Here is a 19,365-nt window from a genome sequence, read left to right on the forward strand (position 1 = left end):
CTAAAAAAAAAAATCTCTCCCTCTGTCTTTCTTTTTCTGGAAAAATTATCTACTGGATTAGATTCATCGACTCAACCATAGACCGGTCCAATCAAGAACCAACACGCACGAAGATAGATGATATAGAAATAGGAGGAAAAATGAAGCAACACAGGCATTTGAGCGTTAGTTCACGGTTGGACTGGTTCATGAGGCGGTGGACCTAGCCCAACTAAAAATTATATCTTTTTATGTGTCGCACATGCTTGTTTATCCTATGAGGGTATGAGTTGGTCCAAGATTTGAAAACAATCCAGCTTAAACTTCTGAAATCCGGAAACCATGGCCCCTCGCTTTGTTCTCACACCCACATCATGGTTCATGGTTTGACAATGGTCCAGGATTCCTAAATTCTGAAGGCAGTACTGTAGAGATAGGATTTCAAATTTTGAATTACATTCTTGTCCTCACAATGGGCTCCTAGTATCATCATTACCATTGTAACTGTCTACAGAGGAGTTCCTCATACCAGCGTTTGATCGGATATTTTTAAAAATGAATGCATGTGGTTATAATGGCTAATATCCGCCGTTATTATAGGAGGAAAAAAAAAAACAAGAAGTGACAATTGATCAATGTCACTGTGGATAAAATAAAATGAAAGTTAGTACAGTTTAGGTCTAGTGTATAGTGGAATAATAATTCTCTGGTGTGATATGAAATGCATGGCAAAGATTTGATTTTTGAGTTCAGCGGATGATGCAGGTAAAATTGTTAGTGAACTCTGAGTAATAATTTTTCGAAATCATGGTCTCAAAACTTATTATGCATCATATGAAATCTGATTTCAAAAATACTCTTTGATTGTATGATTAGTAAAAATATTAAAAAATAATTATAAATATAACAATTACATGATGTATAATATGAGAGAGGTTCAAGCCTCCATCTTAAAAGCTCCACTCCATTATTAAATCTCTGCATAATAAGCTCTACATATCTAAAAGAATGATTTGACTTGTCTGATTGTTACACTAATATTTTAAATAAACAAAATATTGCCCATTTTACACTTGTTCAAATGGGTGTCTTATAAATAGATGTGAACATGGAGGCCGCTAGCCCTAACTTAAGATCAACAAAGCATACCTTATAAATTATTAGATTCGATTTAGATCTCAAAGTCAAATTTATAGCTTCATTGGATTAGGTTTGACCGGAAGTTGAATAAAATCACAACACAAAATCCAACCAAATATCAACATAAAGACAACTTATTTTCAATATTTTCTTGTTGTCCACTTATTTCAATTGAAATTAAGATAGATTTTTCACACTTTTTATTTGAATATGGCAATAACAATGATGATATCGAATCATGATACAAGAAAAAGGCAACTACATCTTCTTCGTCTACCTCATCTTTGTATTGATATATCCTCGGCCGAGGCCAGAAACACCTATCTCAATTTATCCGTAGCCTTACCTTTCTGCTTCAGTTCACAGTGAAACATAAGGCTTTCTAAATTTAAGAACTACTACTAAATATGAGCATAAGGTTGCAAATTGGATTCAAACTTGGTCCAAGCAGTTTGAACCTTGGGTGCGACTATCAACATTTAAAGCACACCGAATCCGAACCACGCGTTTCCGCCGTACACGAATCCTTGTAACAGCCGTTATCTCGGACCCCGACCTCCGCATCCGCACGACAACGACTCGCGCATATCATTCGCCGATTAACGGCACAAGCGGAAAATTAAGTGGTACTTTGGTAATTCTTATGGATGGAGTGGGCATTCTCGTAGACGTACGCTTATTAACACGTCATCCCCAACGGGCTTCTGGCCCAGCGATTTGAGCGGCTATTCCTTCCACACAGCAAACGGGGAGGGAAAGAGAGAGAAAATTGTAGCGATCGATATTATCTTCTATTTATATCTCTCTCTCCTAAATTTTCGAAGGATTTGAGATCAGTTTTCTCTTTCCGACAATCGTCGACGAGCTCTCTTTGTTTTCCGGCGATTCCGGCGGTTGCGATCCGAATCGCCAACGCGGCGTGGGGCGAGGACAAAGCCTGGATCTGGTCGCGGGCTCGCGATCGGATCTGGTCTGAGGCCGCGATATCGGGGATGGACGGGTGGGAGTGAGGCTGCTTCCCCTACTCGCCATGGGCGGATGCTTGTCCCTCGAGGAGCTTTTCCCACGCAATAAGAAACCGGGTATGTGTCCCCTTTCATCCAAGTCGTTTGGGCTTTTGGTATTCTTGTAAAGGATTCCTATAAATGGATATCTTGTTGTTCTTTGAGAAATTAGAACTGAGAGGTTATCGTGTTGTTTAATTATTCTCTGGTCTTTTCGGATAGTGGATAGAAATTAAAATAGATAAATGTGGAAGGAAATCTCTGGGAAAATTTGGCTTTACTTGCATAGAGGCAGAGCAACAGCCCCGTAATATTGTATTTTTTATTGTTTGTTTTTATTTTTATTTTTTTTTTTTTTTGGGGTGGGGGGGGAGGGGGGGGGGGAGGGGAGGGAGGGAGAGAGAGGAAATCTTTGACATCTGTGCATTGTAGTTAGCGCAGATAAACAAGACATGCTTGTAATTGTCTGCAGACTGGTTAGGAATATCAGTTTTTAAAAGTTTTCATAGTGAGAATTTGCAGATGAGCTTAAGAGTTGTTGACATGCTTTAATTACACAACACAGATATATCCCAAGTTTTCCATCTTTCTATTTTTGTTAAGCAATGCTTGTGAGAATTTGCAGATATGCATGAGATAAGCATGGTGACATATCTTGATGACGGGTAGGGTACTTGGCAATCAGTAGAGTCCGTTGGTGATTTATGGGGAGTGCCATCATAGAAGGCATAATGGTGGACAACAACTAAGATGGGTTTGGGTCAGAGATTTGAGGTGTCCTAATAGAGGGACAGCAAATCCTCTACAGTCAAGTTGCAGGAAATTCTTATAACATAGATACACTATTGATTTTAATAGGCCAAAAAGAAATCCAAGGTCAGAGTATAAACAAATTGTGGTTTAGGTCCACCGCAAAGTGAAACGTTAGTTTTGGTGGATTCTGAGATTCCAAAGCAGCTCACAAGTTTTTTTACATGCATCTCAAAGTCTGCTGTGCATGGTGGTCAGGCCTCAAGTGGAAGCTTATTTTTGACTTTGCAGTAGACCTGATCCACATCCGAATAGAAGAGGCAGGAAGGGAAGCTGCTTTGGCAGAATATTATTATGAAAAAAGTTATGATTCCACCTAGCAACATTTGGAGATGTAGGACTTATCAAGTCGGCACCAAGTTAATGATACATGGCTTGTTCATAATGATTATGTTTACCTCTGTTTAGATCCTTCAGCATCATCTGATAAGAAGACACTTTAGGTGGCATTGTAGGTTAGATAGGTATGTAACAAGTTTTCCATGAATTGTATATCAGCTTTTATAAGAGATTTCCTATAAAAGGTTTGATATTAACATACTATGGTGCTTTTACATTTCAAATATAGAATGTATACTGCAGTGTGCAACCTAAATTGCCTTTTCACTGCATAAGTTGATAGTCAATGAAAAATAACCTCAGCAACACATACACAAAATCACAAATACCAAAAAGAGTGAATATTATGCATTCTCTAGTAATGATGCACATTGGGTTGGGCCAGTTAGTGGATCACATAACCTCGTCCACATTATAGACATACTGGGCCAAGTTTCCATTGGGTTGCTTTAGCTTAAGCATAAAAGGTATGTTCCAAGTAACATTCTGATCAACTTTGCGCCATCTCTTTGTGCCCCCAATAGTCTGACAAATCTGGCCCAAATGAAACATAGACGTACATGTTATACCTAAGAATCTTGACGTATGCATAACATAATAATCAAATTCTTGCAGCACTTAAAATTCTACCTGTACTTACAAAATTACTAATTTAGTATGTTAACACACACGTATATAGTCCAAAAAAGAAAGTCACTTTAGTAATCTAATGTGTTGGATTTTTTGGGGTTTTTCTTGGGTTGAAACTTGAAACTGGACATGTTCTGCACAAAATATCACTTGGGAAGGCCTGAGTTCAATTTATAAAACTGGCTTGGTCTGGCTATAGCATGTTGGATGGAGAGTGGACTGGAATGAACCTGGGCCAGTTCGTCTAATGTGGGCACGTGTGTTACCACCTCTAGCACAGCGCAGCTTGCCTAATGTGCACCCTGTTCTGTAGTCTAACTCACGATGAAATTGTTTGAACTTTGAACAAAGGGTTTTGACATGGAGTTACAAGGTTTAAAATCATGTCCTTTTGAAAAATTGCAGTTGCAGGCCATCCATAAGACTTAGACATAAGAAAGGACATCAATGTTAAGATTAGGTTCTCCAATCTCATTTTGTTACTATGTCATACGAAACAGCAGTTGTGGCTGTGTTAATTTTCATTTTCTCCTAATTTGTTTTATTATGTATCAGTTAAAATAAGCAAAGCTGCATCTGATGTCCATGGTGTGGTAAGTGTTCTGGGCCTTCTGGCCCCTCCCAAGGATGTTGATGACTTGCGGCTGATAGGTGGATATGGAAATGTCAATGTATTCACATATAGCGAGTTGAGAGCAGCCACCAAGAATTTTCGACCAGATCAAATTCTCGGACAGGGTGGGTTTGGAGTTGTGTATAAGGGTGTTATTGATGAAAACATCAGGACAGGTTTCAAATCCACTCATGTTGCTGTTAAAGAGCTCAATCCAGAAGGCTTCCAGGGAGACAGGGAATGGCTGGTAATGTTTCTTATTTGACTTCTCTTATTTTAGTTTGAATTCAGATTATCACACTATTTGGGGTTGCCTTTATGGATCCTCATTTGCTAAGTATGCTTATTTAGGGCTACCTCTGATGTTCTTCAACAGGGGATGCCCAGCATTCATGCATATCACATTTGGATCCCTTTTGTAGTTATTGACATATTTTTACGACCTGCCGTCAGCCTGCAATTCTCCACCTTTTTCTTATCTAGGTTTGTGACCAGCCATGGCAATGTTAAATTCTCTAAACAGTATGACAACAGAAAATGAAGAGGTTGTATTATTGTTTCTATTTCCAGTTTCTTCTAAAACAATAGACCAAAGAGGTGGTGAATTAGTCAGGCAAGATTAAGATTATGCCTGGTCTCTTGTTCTCCTTTATTTTAATGGGAATGCAGGAATATAGTCCTTGTTACTGGGTCACCACTACTTAGTAGTTAGCTGCAAGTAATAAAAAACCATACAATTATCTAGACCATTCCTTGTAGCAAGAAAATTCTGCACCCCTAACTAAATCCAGAGCAAAATAAATGGAAGATACCTTTTTTGCCGGTTGATCCTAATACCTTTTCTATGAACACCTTGACCTGAACAAGTAACCAATCTTTTGAAGGATGTGACATTGTATGAATGAGATATATCATACAGCAAAGTGCGGAAACTATGTGAGGCTTTTGTTGGCTGTCCAGGCCTCTACTTTTAGGCGTTATAGTCAAGGCATCCTAAGTACTGACAAGGCTGCAAGTGATCCTTGGTTCCCAGGTAACGATCTCTTGAAGTTTAAGATGCCAATAAAATTTGAAATAGACAATAATGAAAAACTGCAAAAAGAACTTCAGCCAACTGCTTTAAGAGAGCATTATTGTGAATTTGTGACTGTAATTTATAGGATGATGAAGTAGATTGAACCATGGAGAAGATAACTAAGAGGGTTCCTAAGTCACTTCCTGTCAGTCCATCCAACACCCAGATCTTTGAAACACAACAGACGTGTGTTTCTTATTGGGACCTTTAAATTTTGTTAATTGGTCCTGCATCCACTGATATACCCAACTTGTATATTTTTGGGAATCCCATGATCTTTGATAAGAAACTGAATAATGCAAGCCTGTATACACATCAGGGCACAAGAAACCTTTGCATTTCGTAAGTCAATAAACTCTAACTGGTAGATTTCCAGGTTAAACTCAAGAACAATGTGACCATAAATGCGGTTGCTGAAGTTGCATGTCGTATTTTGGCAATGATTTAGACATACATATACAAAAACTAATGATACTATCTTTTGTTTTATTCAGGCAGAAGTCAACTATCTTGGGCAGCTTAGTCACCCAAATCTTGTCAAACTAATTGGTTATTGCTGTGAAAATGAACACAGACTGCTGGTTTATGAGTACATGGCCTGTGGCAGCCTTGAAAGGCACCTTTTCCGACGTATGTTCCTGTGTTATGCTTAATAATAATTGTATCCTACTTTTTTTAAATAAATCTGATTTGTTACCCTAATTGAGAACTGCTGTTCAGCATTTTCAAGGGAAGGTTGGCATCAATAAAATATAAAAGACTTTATGAGAGGGAGAGAGAGAGATGTTGTTTTGTGGGGAAGGCGAAAAGGTTGGGGGAGGCTTTTTCCTTTCCTTTTTTTTTTCTTTTCTTTTTTTTTTTTGGGTGGAAGGGTTGTTTGGGGTGGGGGGGTTGTGTAGGAAGGGGGCGATTAGCAAATATCAGGACATTTCTAATGCTGCTATGCCATTTCTGCTTGGAGTGTTAAAGTGAGAACTCTAAGGCAATAGTTGATATCAGATGTATATGACAAACTGCTGCTTTTTTAAATGCCTTTACTGTTCTCTAGGTAAATTTAGTAGTTTATGTGAAGTAAGTCAATTTAAACTTCTTGCAGAGATATAGCTTTACTAGATATGTGCAAATGTGCACATTCTACTAAAATATTTTGATTGCTACCATTTTTTCTTCTTTGTTACCAGGGATTGCCCTCACAATGCCATGGTCTACTCGTATGAAGATTGCCCTGGGCGCTGCAAAAGGGCTTGCTTTTCTTCATGGACTTGAAAGACCTGTTATTTATCGTGACTTCAAGACATCAAATATCTTACTAGATGCGGTTTGTGCTTCTTTTTCAGAATTGGAATTTTATATACAATGAGAATAATCCTTATATGCAACTAATAATTTTAGTTGGTTCGAAATCCTCTGTAATCTATTAAAGTCAAATACAATTGTAGTAGATAAAGTTTATGATAAAAAATATACTTGGTAACATATGTGCATTCAAACCTATTACATTATGTCTGGAAGGCAAAACATCCAAATTATGATACTTATAAGATTATGAACTAAGTAATCTCTAGAACCCAACATACATATTATAAATCCTTCAAGAAGAAGGGAGAGAAGAAAAGAATTAATATTAGCTGAACGCCAAATCCAGGCAGCAGCGTAGACAATAATGTGTCTCAGCTGAATATGCATCTGGTGATGTATCCTGATTAAGTAATTATGCAGCCACCTGTGGCAGCAGTTCAGCCTTTCGACAAGTATTATTCAGAGATCCAACAAGTCAGAGAATCAATATGTTTATGGATGGGAAGCATGTGATGAGATTTTTTAGAACATCTAAATTATATCAGGAAAAAAAAAAAAAGCAATAGACATATAAAAAGATCAACCTGAAATAACATATAGTCTCGTTGCAAGTACTTTACCAGTATGTTACAGTATCATGCTGATGCATGGTAATGATGGTATGCTCGCTGCTGCCAGCACAGCAAAGCTGAGATACGGTACCATGTGTTGATATGGTATGATATTGAGGGGTGTGCCGATATGGATGGCCAGTACGGACTGCCATGAAGTGGTACTCCAATCCATGACTTGAAATTTGTAAATGCAATCCGCATACAGTTTTCAAAAAGAACATAGAATTTTATATTGCGTTAAATCCATTTTCTCTTAAAAGGATAATCAAGTTTTTAGGTGGAATCTGTGACTCTGAGCACTGACTTACTACTTATATAAAATGTCACCTTAATCATCTGTTATTTGTACTCATCGCCTCTGCAATATGTCTTGCGGGGTGAGTTCATTAGTCAATTTGCCCTTTTGCTTTGGAAAAGCAACAAGAAACAAGGAATAAAAAAGAGTTGCTAGCATTTCATAGATTTGGCTGTTATTTATGCATGCAACTTGTCATTCTTTTTCTGAGTTTTTGTGTATCTCTTCTTTTAGTTCTAATTTTAGCTAAAATTAATTTATTTATGACTACTGAATGGATGGTAATTGCTGAAATTTGCAAATAACTTTTACATGGTAATCCCATCCTGTTATCTAGTCTCAATTCTTACCTTCCAGGATTATAATGCTAAACTTTCGGATTTTGGCCTTGCAAAGGAGGGACCTATGGGGGACCAAACGCATGTCTCCACTCGGGTCATGGGTACCCATGGGTATGCTGCTCCTGAGTATGTAATGACTGGTGAGTCTGCTAAAAGAACAGTGTATCACGTGTTTTGCGATATATACAGCTTTTGGGGTAAAAGTGTATGATATCATTAGATATTTGCTGAGTCACTCACTAAAACTCTTATTACTATATTCAATTCATAATTTGGTGATCTTTGATGTTTGCATTTGATTTCGAGGGTCTGAGATGTTAGCTTGTTTACATCTAGTCTGAATAGGCTTGCAGTAATATTCAAAATTAGCAACACTTCTACTTCATAATTTTTAAGGTTTGTGGTCGGTCTCTCTACCTCAGGCTCTTTGCTTTATTTTTTTCTGAAATATAGTCCGTAATTTTTAAGGTTTGTGATTGTTCTTTCCATCTTAGGCTCCTTTTTTCCCCTGAAACAGAAATCTCTTAATTTTTTATGTCACTCAATGAATGAATGTTTTCTTCCTTTTCCTTTTTATTCCCTAAAGACACTGTTTCTCACAGATAGCTGCTTTATCTTTTTAGTGGATCATCAGCTTCATTTTTTTAGTCTGTACGTAGGTAAAATAAATTAGAACTGCAAGGAAATATGCATTCTTTTTCGGTCTAGCATTGAGCTCTTTTGTGGTTTTCTTTTTTGATTATGTTCTGAGCAAGACTCACCTTGCAGCTCTTAGACAAGTGGCTTTCAAACTAATTCCTATAATTGATTTATCACAGGCCATTTAACTGCCAGGAGTGATGTTTATGGTTTTGGAGTTGTGCTTCTCGAGATGCTCATAGGAAGAAAGGCAATGGACAAGAGCAGGCCTAGCCGAGAGCATAACCTAGTTGAGTGGGCTCGCCCACTCTTGATCCATAACAGAAAATTGCTGAGGATCATAGATCCAAGAATGGAAGGGCAATACTCCACCAAAGTTGCAATGGAGGTAGCCGGCTTAGCATATCGGTGCCTCAGCCAGAACCCCAAAGGGAGACCCATCATGAGCCAGGTAGTCGAGACCCTAGAGGGCATTCAAGACCTACCTGAGAGCAGGGAAAACATGCTGCTTCAGAGCTGTGGTAGTGCTGTGACCCTGTATGAGGTTCCTAAAGAAACAGTGGATAGCAACACCCACAAGAAACACTCCCAGGAAAGCAGGTGAAAACAAACAGAAGGCACGTAGAAGAAGAACCAAGCCTAATAATAGCAGGAGTAAAAGTGTAACCCCAATGGCATATAAGCTGTATAGTCCCTTGCAAGATTATGACGGTCCACCACAAAAATCTTCTCATAATGGAGGTGCAAAACCATCTTTTGATGAGGTTAGTATGTAAATTATGTGATGATTGTTCAACTCTTCAGGTACACTTATTTTTGTACTCGATGCGTGAACATTTCAATTGGTTGCCACCCTTGAAATTTTGATAAATATTGAACTTGCCCTTTTGCAACCTTGCTCATCATATTCACTGCAAGTACGCCATGCGCGTATCAACATACAGTTTGATGCTCTGTTCCAGAAGATTATTTGCATAAGCAACCTAAACAAACAGCTAATTTTTATCAAAACAAAGATGGACCCAGCTCCTGCCCTCTCTTAGACCTTTCTAAGTAAATTTCATTTATGCTAGATTGAGGGGTTTTATTTGATAATATTTTGTTTAATTTTCTTCCGATGCATGTGGCATCAGCAGGCATAACAACCAGAGGGTTGCGTCGCCAAGTATTGCTTGCCATTTGCTTTGCACGTAGAAGACAAGAAAGTTGATTTTTTTATTTAAAAAAAAAAAGAAAAAAGAAGAAGGAGGAAAGAGCCACCGCTGTGGGCACAGCATGCTGCCACATGATCATGACTAAATGTCCCATTTAACCCTGAACCAGAGAGGATCCAAATCCATTCAACTCCATCCAAGAAGCATGTAAGGGTAAAGCAATAGCTAGAACTTGCTATATGGTGATCCTCCGACTAAAAGAGGAAAAACTTGAGGTACACCTGCAGCAGAAGACAAATTTTAGGAATATCACCAAAGGATTGTAAAGCATGCATTACAGAACCCACCTTTGCGCCCCATCAAAAAATGGTAGCTAGAAGTAATTCACCAACAGACTGAACTTATTGTAGATCTTATGGTAAGATTAGAAATTATTTAGACAAGTTTAATTTGCCAACATATTACATATGATTCCTCAGCACCAAAGTTCTGCATGTTTACTTCTCCTGGATATGCAGTTCAAACATTTACCGTCACAGAGGTTTCAGGAATGCAATCCTTCCAAAATGATCTGTTGTAATGCATCAGGTGCACATGATTTGCTCCATGTTTTCATGACTTACCAAGATAGACTGAAAATTGAACATATAATATCGCACAGATCAGAAAGCTTCATCAGATATCCAGGATATTGCAAACTGAAATTTCTACTTGGCCACTGTCATCCTCTTGCATTGACTACCACGCTTTTGTTTCCTCGGAGTCCCCTAGTTGGGAGCATTTTCCTATCACAAGAACAAAATTTGTACAAGCACAAGCCTCAAATCCATAGGTACTAAGCTCCAAAAAATGTACAACAAACAAATTCATTGATACCTACAGAATCAAGAAAACGATTGAATGCACTACTAATGCAAATGCATATATTAGTCTTCTAGTTGGCTAAGATTTTAATAGTTACACAACGTGTGCAAGGATAAGTCAGCATTTTCTGACCATGGAACCCAGCTCTCCACCAATGAATATTTATGCCCCCAAAACAACCTGGGTCAACCACACACTGAAAGCAAGGATATGATGCTGAAGGATGAAACCAAAAGCACCACAATATGTTGGTATCCTTCCAGAGCATTAAGTTCTTTAGTCATCTGACAGTCTTGACTACATGAGATGCTTGTTTCCATCTGTGTTCTTTCAATTTTCTACTCTTTGGATTAGCTACATAGAATTAAATGACCTTTACTATGGTAAGCAAAGTTACAAGCACTCTTTTATATCATAAGCAGCACAAAAAGCATTTCTTATGCACATGAAGTCTCATTGATTCTTGTTTTTTCTAGTTTAAAAGGGGGGGGGGAAAAGAAAATTCAAGAAGCTATTATACACCTCCTAAAAACGGTACAATCTTTCCCTAAATTATCTTGGATGAAAAGTGAAAATGCAATATTGCCCATGGATGGGTTGCAGTGACATCACTAACATAATATGAACTCAACTTTAACTATTGAACAAGGATGATCATTTTAACTTCTTATGCACATAATCATATGAAATTTTTCAACCTGAGGGTGTTCCAATAACTATTGAACGATGAAAAAGTTCAGAAACTTCAGGCCTGAAGTTATGGCTAGTACCTGCATGGGGCCTCACCCCATACTAAGCTCAGCTTTGCCACAAGTTGTGATATTGATATTCTGTCTGCTTGATCAGAGAATCCCAAAGCCACCAATCCCTGTAATGCTAACATGAAATCCATCTGAGCTTTTGGAGACATGAAAAGGTGCCTCGGTTCATGGGCAGTACTTAAATCAACCACCTAGAACAACATAGTGGAGAGAATATGGTTATCTTGGACTGAGTTGCACTGGTTGTTAAAAAAATAAATAAATAAATAAAATGAAAGCTAGTGCAGATCTATAATGCAAGGTAGTGTCATGATCGTCTTCTGCAAACTTCACAAGCTATGCAGCAACCATAATTACAGAGTTCTGCGGTCATGAAGGGTTAGCAACTACTTGCCTGTTGCAACCAAGATATTGTGGTATCTGGAAACCTATGATCTAGAAAGTGTGTGGTCAAAATGCTCAGAACCTCACTTGCCGTCTCGCATGACAGTCTTTCTAGAACAGGCCCGGTTCTATCCATAAGCTCAATCAGATTAAGATCATCATCAGAACAGAGAGCTTCAACATATGCAGACTCCACATCCCCAACACTAAGAAACTCCTTAACCCGTTGCCAGAAGCCACTCATACCTTCCAAGTTACTTTGCCTGGTACTATCATTACTAGCTGAAACAGAATGTAAATCCTTTGCATCCCTTGCTAGACTTCTGACTGAGCTGTGAGCATTTCCTCCCGAGTTCTTCTGTATACCCTTGGCTATAGGATTTCTGATTATGTTCAGTGTAGGATCCCGCCAAAGTTCCACTCCCTCTTTGACTGAAGTGCTTGACCTGCTTTTCATAGATCCATTTTCACCCCACGGTTCCTTATTTTTCATCGATAATAGTGAAGGTTGTTTGTAATTACAATCCATCGATGGCCTAGGTGTGCAGGTAGAGAGCCGAGGAGATGAAGAAACACTTTGATTTTTCTTCAAAATTCTAGAACTAGTCAAGTTAGAATAGTTTTCATTTCGAGTAATGCCTTGTGATATTTTATCAACAGCATACTCCAGGTTGTGCACCTTGAACTTCAAGGTTGACAGGTTATCTAGTGTATTCCCCATAAACACCTGCACAATGCAAAAGCAACAAAATCAGGAGGGATGGAGACACAAACACATATACAGGGAAACACACACACAGACGCGCATGCACGCGCACACACAGAGAGAGCCCACCTACATGCCATCATGAAAGAAACATATAATCACTTGCATGGTATAAAACAGCATAAATAAGCAAATGACATAATAAATTAGCTAAATACAAGAAGCAAAACAGGTTGCAACCTGATGGGCTTGTGAAGGACCTAGGCCGGGCCTGGATATGAACATGATGTTAGTTTGGTTTTGCATCCTGGGTCAAGGTCTAAACTTTTGATTCCCAGAACTCTGAGACTATCTTATCTTGCCACATCCAACATGCATAGGTCAAAATGGTATAGAAGATCCAACATTTACCATGACCTGTGTAAGAGTGCAAAAAAGGATATGAACAGTCTGAACCAACATATCGCCAAACAAGGTACACTCGCCAAACAAGGTACACTTTGGAGTTGATTGGTTTCCTCTCTAATTGATGTCTTGACTGTACCTCAGTCAGATTCAACTTACTCATATTACATGAAAAAATGGTAATGAGTAAAGAATGTTGAGCAGGTGGCACCTATATGGTGTCATACGGTAGATCATGCAGAAATGGAAGTTGCTGGCAGATAACAACAGAAATGAGTGATGTCCACGGGAAAAGAACTATCTTTCTTGTCCACAAAATCATGCAAATTTAGGCTAGCATATGGCTCCAAATACATCATAAAACTCGGTCAGTTTAAGTATAGCAAGTCAGAGGAAAAATGCGGTGCTAAGGAACAAGATCCATAATAAGATTCAAGGTGTAAGGAATTGATATCACTTTGTATGCCAATTAATTAATTTGACATATTGAGACATAAAGAAAATAATTAGAACTGAGTGAGGAGATCTGAAGGGAAGATATGAATTAAAAGACATCTACATATTGCTATTTTGAGACAGTATTTTGCAATGCTTGGTGCAAATTGGAGGGGACATCATAGTGGTAGTTATTTGACAAAGGGTAGCAGCAATTTCAGATAGCATGTGGTATAAGCATCAACACATAGCATTAAGTCCCTAATAAGATGGGCCTGAAAACTGGATATGATAATTCTGGGACAACTTACGATAATTCTGGGACAACTTTCTTTCATAAGATATTAAGATACAGCAGATTATTAGAATCATAACCAACAAGCACTACCCATGCATCTCTAATCCTCTGTATAAATAATTTTTTTACCATTTACCCCTCTTAAGGGGCAGTATCATCATAAATCATTTTATCAGATATAGAATAAATAATTTCATGTCTGAATATGTAGAATACCTGTAAGAGATCCAACAAGTTTGACTGCTTGGTCTCAATCTCCAAGAGTTGCTTTCTGATGAAGGCCAATTCATTTGCAGCATGCGCACAGCAACCATGCATAGTCTGTGAACAGAAGTCTGTAACAGTTGAATCCAAACTCTTGCGTTCCTCAGTTCTAAGGAGTTCGGGTTCGATCTCCTCAGTGGCAGTCTTTTGATTCATCCCAATTAGGTTTGCTGAATCTATATCCTCAAGACACTCATGCGCAACAGCTACATGCTTTGTCTCATAGCTACCACTAACTAAATCTGACACAGAAGAGCATTCTGGTTTATCATCCATTGGGTCACCATACTTGATATCTTGCTCCCCAGGTGCATCTCCTGCTATTCTGTCAAAAGCCTTTGCAATGCAATGTCCCTCAGATTCTTTCTGTTCAGAACCAGGCAAAGGCATAGCATGACTTTTTGGAAATGATATCTCAATATGCCAATCATTTGACTTTATATGTTGGTGATTCTGCACGTAGTTGGAACAGGCTTTCCTGACAGATAAAGGAGCTCTTTTCTTTGTGGAACTCGAGTTCCCACTAAGAACAGAAACAGGACCAACTTTCCTGAAAGATGTGTCTCTCCATCCATTATCGCTAGCACTCGTAATGTCATGGTAGTCTCCACTAAAATTTTCTGTCACAAGAACATGATAAATATGTACAACAGGCAATAGCACTATTTGTCAACTTATATAATGTAACATGACATACAAGGGTAAGTACTTATAGAAAGTTATAGTTACACCCATAAATGGATATCAGAAATACCAATAATGCAATAAAAAAAAAAAGCTGAACAATAGCTATGCATTCATGATGTTAACAGAGAAAACAACCACTTCCGAAGCAGCACAACAAATTCTTATATAGGCCAAAGACAGTGATCTTCCCCAAATTGTTTTTAGATGCCTTACTGCCAGAGCTGCAGGTTCATAAGACTATCCTTTTGCTCAAATGCTTCCAGCATCATGCATGTAAAATGATGTAAGGATGACATTATTATCTACTCAGTCAAAGTCATCTTTTATTCACTTGCCAAGTCTTCTAACAAGTCAACAACTACTGCAATATGCTACTCACACTGGAATACAATGTCAATTAATCGATGGTTATTCAAAAATAAGTATTTTAGGTAATTCAGTCAGATATTTTGTTTTAGTATCAAGAATACTGCAGCAAAATTGCACAGAAACTAAAAATGCTCTCAGACCTTTTGTGGATGACCCAGCTTCTGAAGGTTCAGGAGAACCAGTTCCTGGCAGGTTTTTCCAACACTGTATGGCATGCACAATTGCATCCCGCACAGGTTTCACCTATAAAGAAAAGATGGAAGATCAATGCATAAACAAACATGATATGCAGTAGAACTAAAAGTAGTCCAAAGTGTAAACCAACCTTATCAAATCGACAACCTTCTAGTGAGCGCAGGCAGGAACTTTTGAAAGACCCCAACAAAGCTCCAGCACTGACAGCAATACCTGCCAATGCCACAGAAGCAGCTTTGCGTGTTGTCCAGTCACTACTTTTGAGGGCATCCAGAATGCCAGTCAATGCCACAGACAGAGCATGCTCTGTGGAAGCACCTCCTGCCTGGTGAGCATGAGACAAAAAGATCATGCAAAATTTACCAAAAATAAAAGGGGAGCGGAGGAATAGTCATATCTCATGGTTATCAAACAGAGCATTCAACATAACATAATTTATCCAGTAATGAAGAAATTAGAATGGGAGTGGGCAGATCTACTTATTTATCTAGCTAGCATAGAACTTTATTGATGGTAAGAGCATCTAGCACTCCTTCAGAAAAACAGGAGGCACTTGTCTTCATCAGATATTTATTTCATTTGGCCCATGTACTGTAAGAAGATTGTTTCACTGGATGCTACTTTAAGACTCTTTAAGTGATCTAGTTCTCCTCTATTTGCATATTTTGGGCTGTTGAAGGCTCGTGGCTTAATTATAGTGGCACATAATGAGCGTTTCTGTTTCATGATCTTCTTTAAGTCATTATTTATTCATAGAAAGAAAAAAAAGGGTGTACATGTTTATGATGAATCACTCTACAATCAGTGTCAAGTATTCTCACAAAAGCAGTCACGGAGGTGCAATAAAATATAATATTTTTTAATGTTCTCTCTTTCATTTTCATTGATGTCCATCGATATCACTTAAATGTTTTCTACAACATATTTTCTTTAAATATATCAAGTAGCTTTCAGCATTGTCAATGCTGTTCCGAAGCCCAGATGAAAAAGATGGAGAATTGATGTTACATTGACACCAGTCATAAGAAGCATGTCAAACTATGAAAGTAATTTAAATTCAACAATTTGACAAATGAGGCATCACGGTACCAGCCCCAAACAATAGGGGAAAGGTTTGATTATTATGGTTGTGGACTTATGGTTATATCAAGTTAGTTTTCTCCACTTGCTGACTCAGTTTGGCATCAATCTACAAAAAGTCAAAGAAGCAAATAATACACATTCAGATCACAAAAAGGATTCTTAATAGATAAGATCAGGCTTTTGATTGAGATTACGATGGCTAGACTGCCGATGGTGAGCAGAAAGAACAAAAACAATTAAAACAAGAAAATTTTTGATAGATGGCAAGATCACAAACTCAATTAAGGCCAAAATGGAGGAGTGAACTGGTGTGGGGGGGTGGAGGAGTGAACTGGTAGCAAGATCTGGTATATCTCTCCCGAGGAACGCTTTCAGATATAACAGGAATGACAATGAGGCTTCCTGATACTGGTTAAACAGAACTAATTGATAAGTCAGAAACAAAATGCAGAAATAAGCTTGGATTAAGTGTCCTTTCGAGGAATTTACCATATGGTCCTTTGGTGAATTTGGCATTATAAGAGCATTATTGCCGATAAGAACAAACCCAGCAATATTATGCCATTTTAAACCACATATTATTAAAGTCATAATGGGCCTACTTGATAGGTTCTCATCTTCTTAGAAACTATATATTTCACACAATTCTTGCATGAGCTGTCCCAAGTGCGAGTACAAGAAGCAGATCTCTTGAAGGAAACACTTGGGGATGCAGGTGCCAGAACGAGATTTCAGAGAGATTGTAAAGCTGGTGCAGCACCTTATGTAGAATTTCCGCACCATTGAGACACAGTCTAGATAAAAATCGATCCTTCTTATGGTTTATTAAACTTCAGTAATTAACAGTCTGACTTCCACTTACCACAACAGAGCGAGAAAAGTTATCAACTGACAGCATTACAAAGTGTGGTTACAAGAGCGAGTAAAAAGTAATTTTGAATCCTCGTACTATCCATACCTTCTACTATGCTGAAATCTATTGATTGATTCGAGCGATATTGCTATAATGATGCATATCACCAAATCATACAGTGATGCTAACATGTTGAGCCTGATGATAATGCAAGGGTTTAAAAGTAACCGCAAGAAAGAAAAAGGAAAGCAAAAAGTTATACACGAAATAGAAGCTTCTCACGCAACGACATACTCATGTAAATAAAAAGACAAGACAGCATACCATTATGTATCAAAGCCAGCGTATCAAAAGTTCATAGTTTAGAAAACAACAAATTTGACCTGAATGATGCTTCTGATCAACTCAATGATGGCTGGCTTCGCCATAAAGTGCGGATTTTTGAGCAACTTAACGACACGAGCCAGCATCTGTGGCAAAATCGACATAGGGGGATCGCTTGCCTCATCAATAACCCGGGCTAAACACAAGGCCGCACCAGCCTGCACGTATCTGTTCTGCTCGCCAAGTGCTTCGAAAAGAGGCCTCACCAGTGCCACAAAGGCAGTGCCGCCGCCGCCGCCGCCGCCGCCGCCAGAGCTCCTTATGCTCGTAGCCAGAACACCACATGTTTCTACACAGGCATCCCTGACAACAGAATCAGTATCCTTGAGGCGCTTAACTATACTAGCCACCATCTTCGGAAGGTGGGAAGCCAAAAGGCTCCCATGAGCCCTGGCCAAGTTGCCCATTACTCTCACGCATTCCTTCCGAACACCACTCTTCTGCTCGGAGTCAGTATCGGTGATGCACGATAGGAACGGCGTGATCATTTCAGGAGCTAAGCTCTCGGCAGTCTTCTCGAGCTCGTCCACACCAATCTGGTGGGTGTCCCTGTCGGCGAGCTTGTTCAACGAGAGAACCACTCGGTGCTTCAGCTCGAAGACCGCCTGCTGTGAAGTCACCATCCTGCCACCAGCCCTGGACTTCACCAGGGATGGATTGGACTTCATATCGATTTATCTTCCAAAAGGGTAGGAATTCCAAAGGATGTTTTGTTGATCTCTCACTTCCAACCCTCCGCCGGCTGCCAAACCACTCAAAGCTCACAACTTTGCGTTAGATTTTGACCCGCGATAGCCGGGCTTCCTTCAAGAAGTGGAGAACGGGGAATGGCCATGGTGATGGTAGCCCTGTCCATCAAATTTTCAAAGATTTCTCCCATAGTTGCTGCTCTAATAGAAACCCAAATCTCAAGTTACTAACAAGAAAGCAAACCATATTAAATGAGGAGCTAAAAGAAAAAGAGTCGAGTTTTCTCAAAGAAAAGATCAAGCCAAGAAAGCCCAAAAGAGAAGTAACTGAATTAAAGGAAAACGTGATGACCAGTTCCGAGATGGATAGATTCGTGACACAAACTGTAGCCTGGGGTTCCTACAAATAAAGATTAAAGACCCTCACATCTCTTTACACTGCTTTCGGAAAGCAGATCGAAGGAAAAAAAAAACCCAAAAAAGAAGAAAGAGACAAAGAACAGAGCTGGAGAGATCCATCCAGTTGGGGAAGAAGACACAGCAAAGGGCCTGGATTTAACTTACCACCACGGATTAGAGATCCTTCGCTCCAGATGATGCCTGAAAGAAATCCAAGAAGAGGGAGGGAGAGAGGATGCCGATTAAACAAGTGGAAGAAGGCAATGGGAGAAGACAAAAGAACCCTAGAATTCGAATTACTCGATTTCAAATGAGCGCAGAACCCAAAAAGAGTGGAAGGGGAACAAAAAAAAAAAAAGCTGAGAGAGAGCACAGACAGCGAGGGACAACCGCGAAACCGAGGAGAGAAAAATAAGAGGCGGTGCGAAGGAGAGAAGCAACTGCGCGACCGGAGGGGAGGGAAAGAGGGGTTGGGTCGGCGATTCGAAATCCGGAACACTATCGCTACGGGTCCCAATCCACTTACCAAAACTTCCTGATAGGTAGGCATCTGGCGCACTCCTGACACTGTGGTTGGGCTTGCAAGCATTTATTATTCGGAACGGCGGGGTGATGGTTTTGGTTTTAGCGTGACGCCTCTTCGGACAGCGATCTGGC

The 19,365-nt window shown here is 39.1% G+C and overlaps 2 protein-coding genes across 8 annotated transcripts; one reads left to right on the plus strand and one right to left on the minus strand.

Annotated features, from left to right (window-relative positions):
- The first annotated feature begins 1,826 nt into the window (after window positions 1–1,826).
- LOC105050423 (probable serine/threonine-protein kinase PBL17) lies at window positions 1,827–9,671 on the plus strand. The gene is given in 7 exon segments (XM_010930425.4): window positions 1,827–2,201; window positions 4,458–4,762; window positions 6,085–6,220; window positions 6,772–6,908; window positions 8,156–8,279; window positions 8,958–9,372; window positions 9,374–9,671. Coding segments are annotated over 7 exon segments (1,350 nt in total). The 5' UTR covers window positions 1,827–2,149; the 3' UTR covers window positions 9,555–9,671.
- Window positions 9,672–10,315: 644 nt separating this feature from the next.
- On the minus strand, window positions 10,316–19,177 carry LOC105050421 (TORTIFOLIA1-like protein 2). 7 transcript variants are annotated; one of them, XM_019852381.3, is made up of 9 exons: window positions 18,874–19,177; window positions 18,662–18,709; window positions 17,620–18,505; window positions 15,431–15,625; window positions 15,246–15,348; window positions 14,002–14,669; window positions 11,952–12,668; window positions 11,567–11,748; window positions 10,316–10,717 (listed from the first exon to the last, which is right to left on the minus strand). In XM_019852381.3, exons 3-9 carry the CDS (start codon window positions 18,286–18,288, stop codon window positions 10,654–10,656), a joined length of 2,598 nt encoding a protein of 865 aa, XP_019707940.1. In that variant the 5' UTR covers window positions 18,289–18,505; window positions 18,662–18,709; window positions 18,874–19,177; the 3' UTR covers window positions 10,316–10,653. The 7 variants fall into 7 exon arrangements, with proteins under 7 accessions (XP_019707940.1, XP_019707939.1, XP_010928726.1 ...); XM_019852380.3 differs by having other exon boundaries at window positions 17,620–18,510; XM_010930424.4 differs by having other exon boundaries at window positions 18,638–18,709.
- Between the last annotated feature and the right edge of the window lie 188 nt (window positions 19,178–19,365).

This window comes from Elaeis guineensis, chromosome 8 (genome assembly GCF_000442705.2).
Source record: "Elaeis guineensis isolate ETL-2024a chromosome 8, EG11, whole genome shotgun sequence".
Taxonomy (NCBI): Eukaryota; Viridiplantae; Streptophyta; class Magnoliopsida; order Arecales; family Arecaceae; genus Elaeis; species Elaeis guineensis.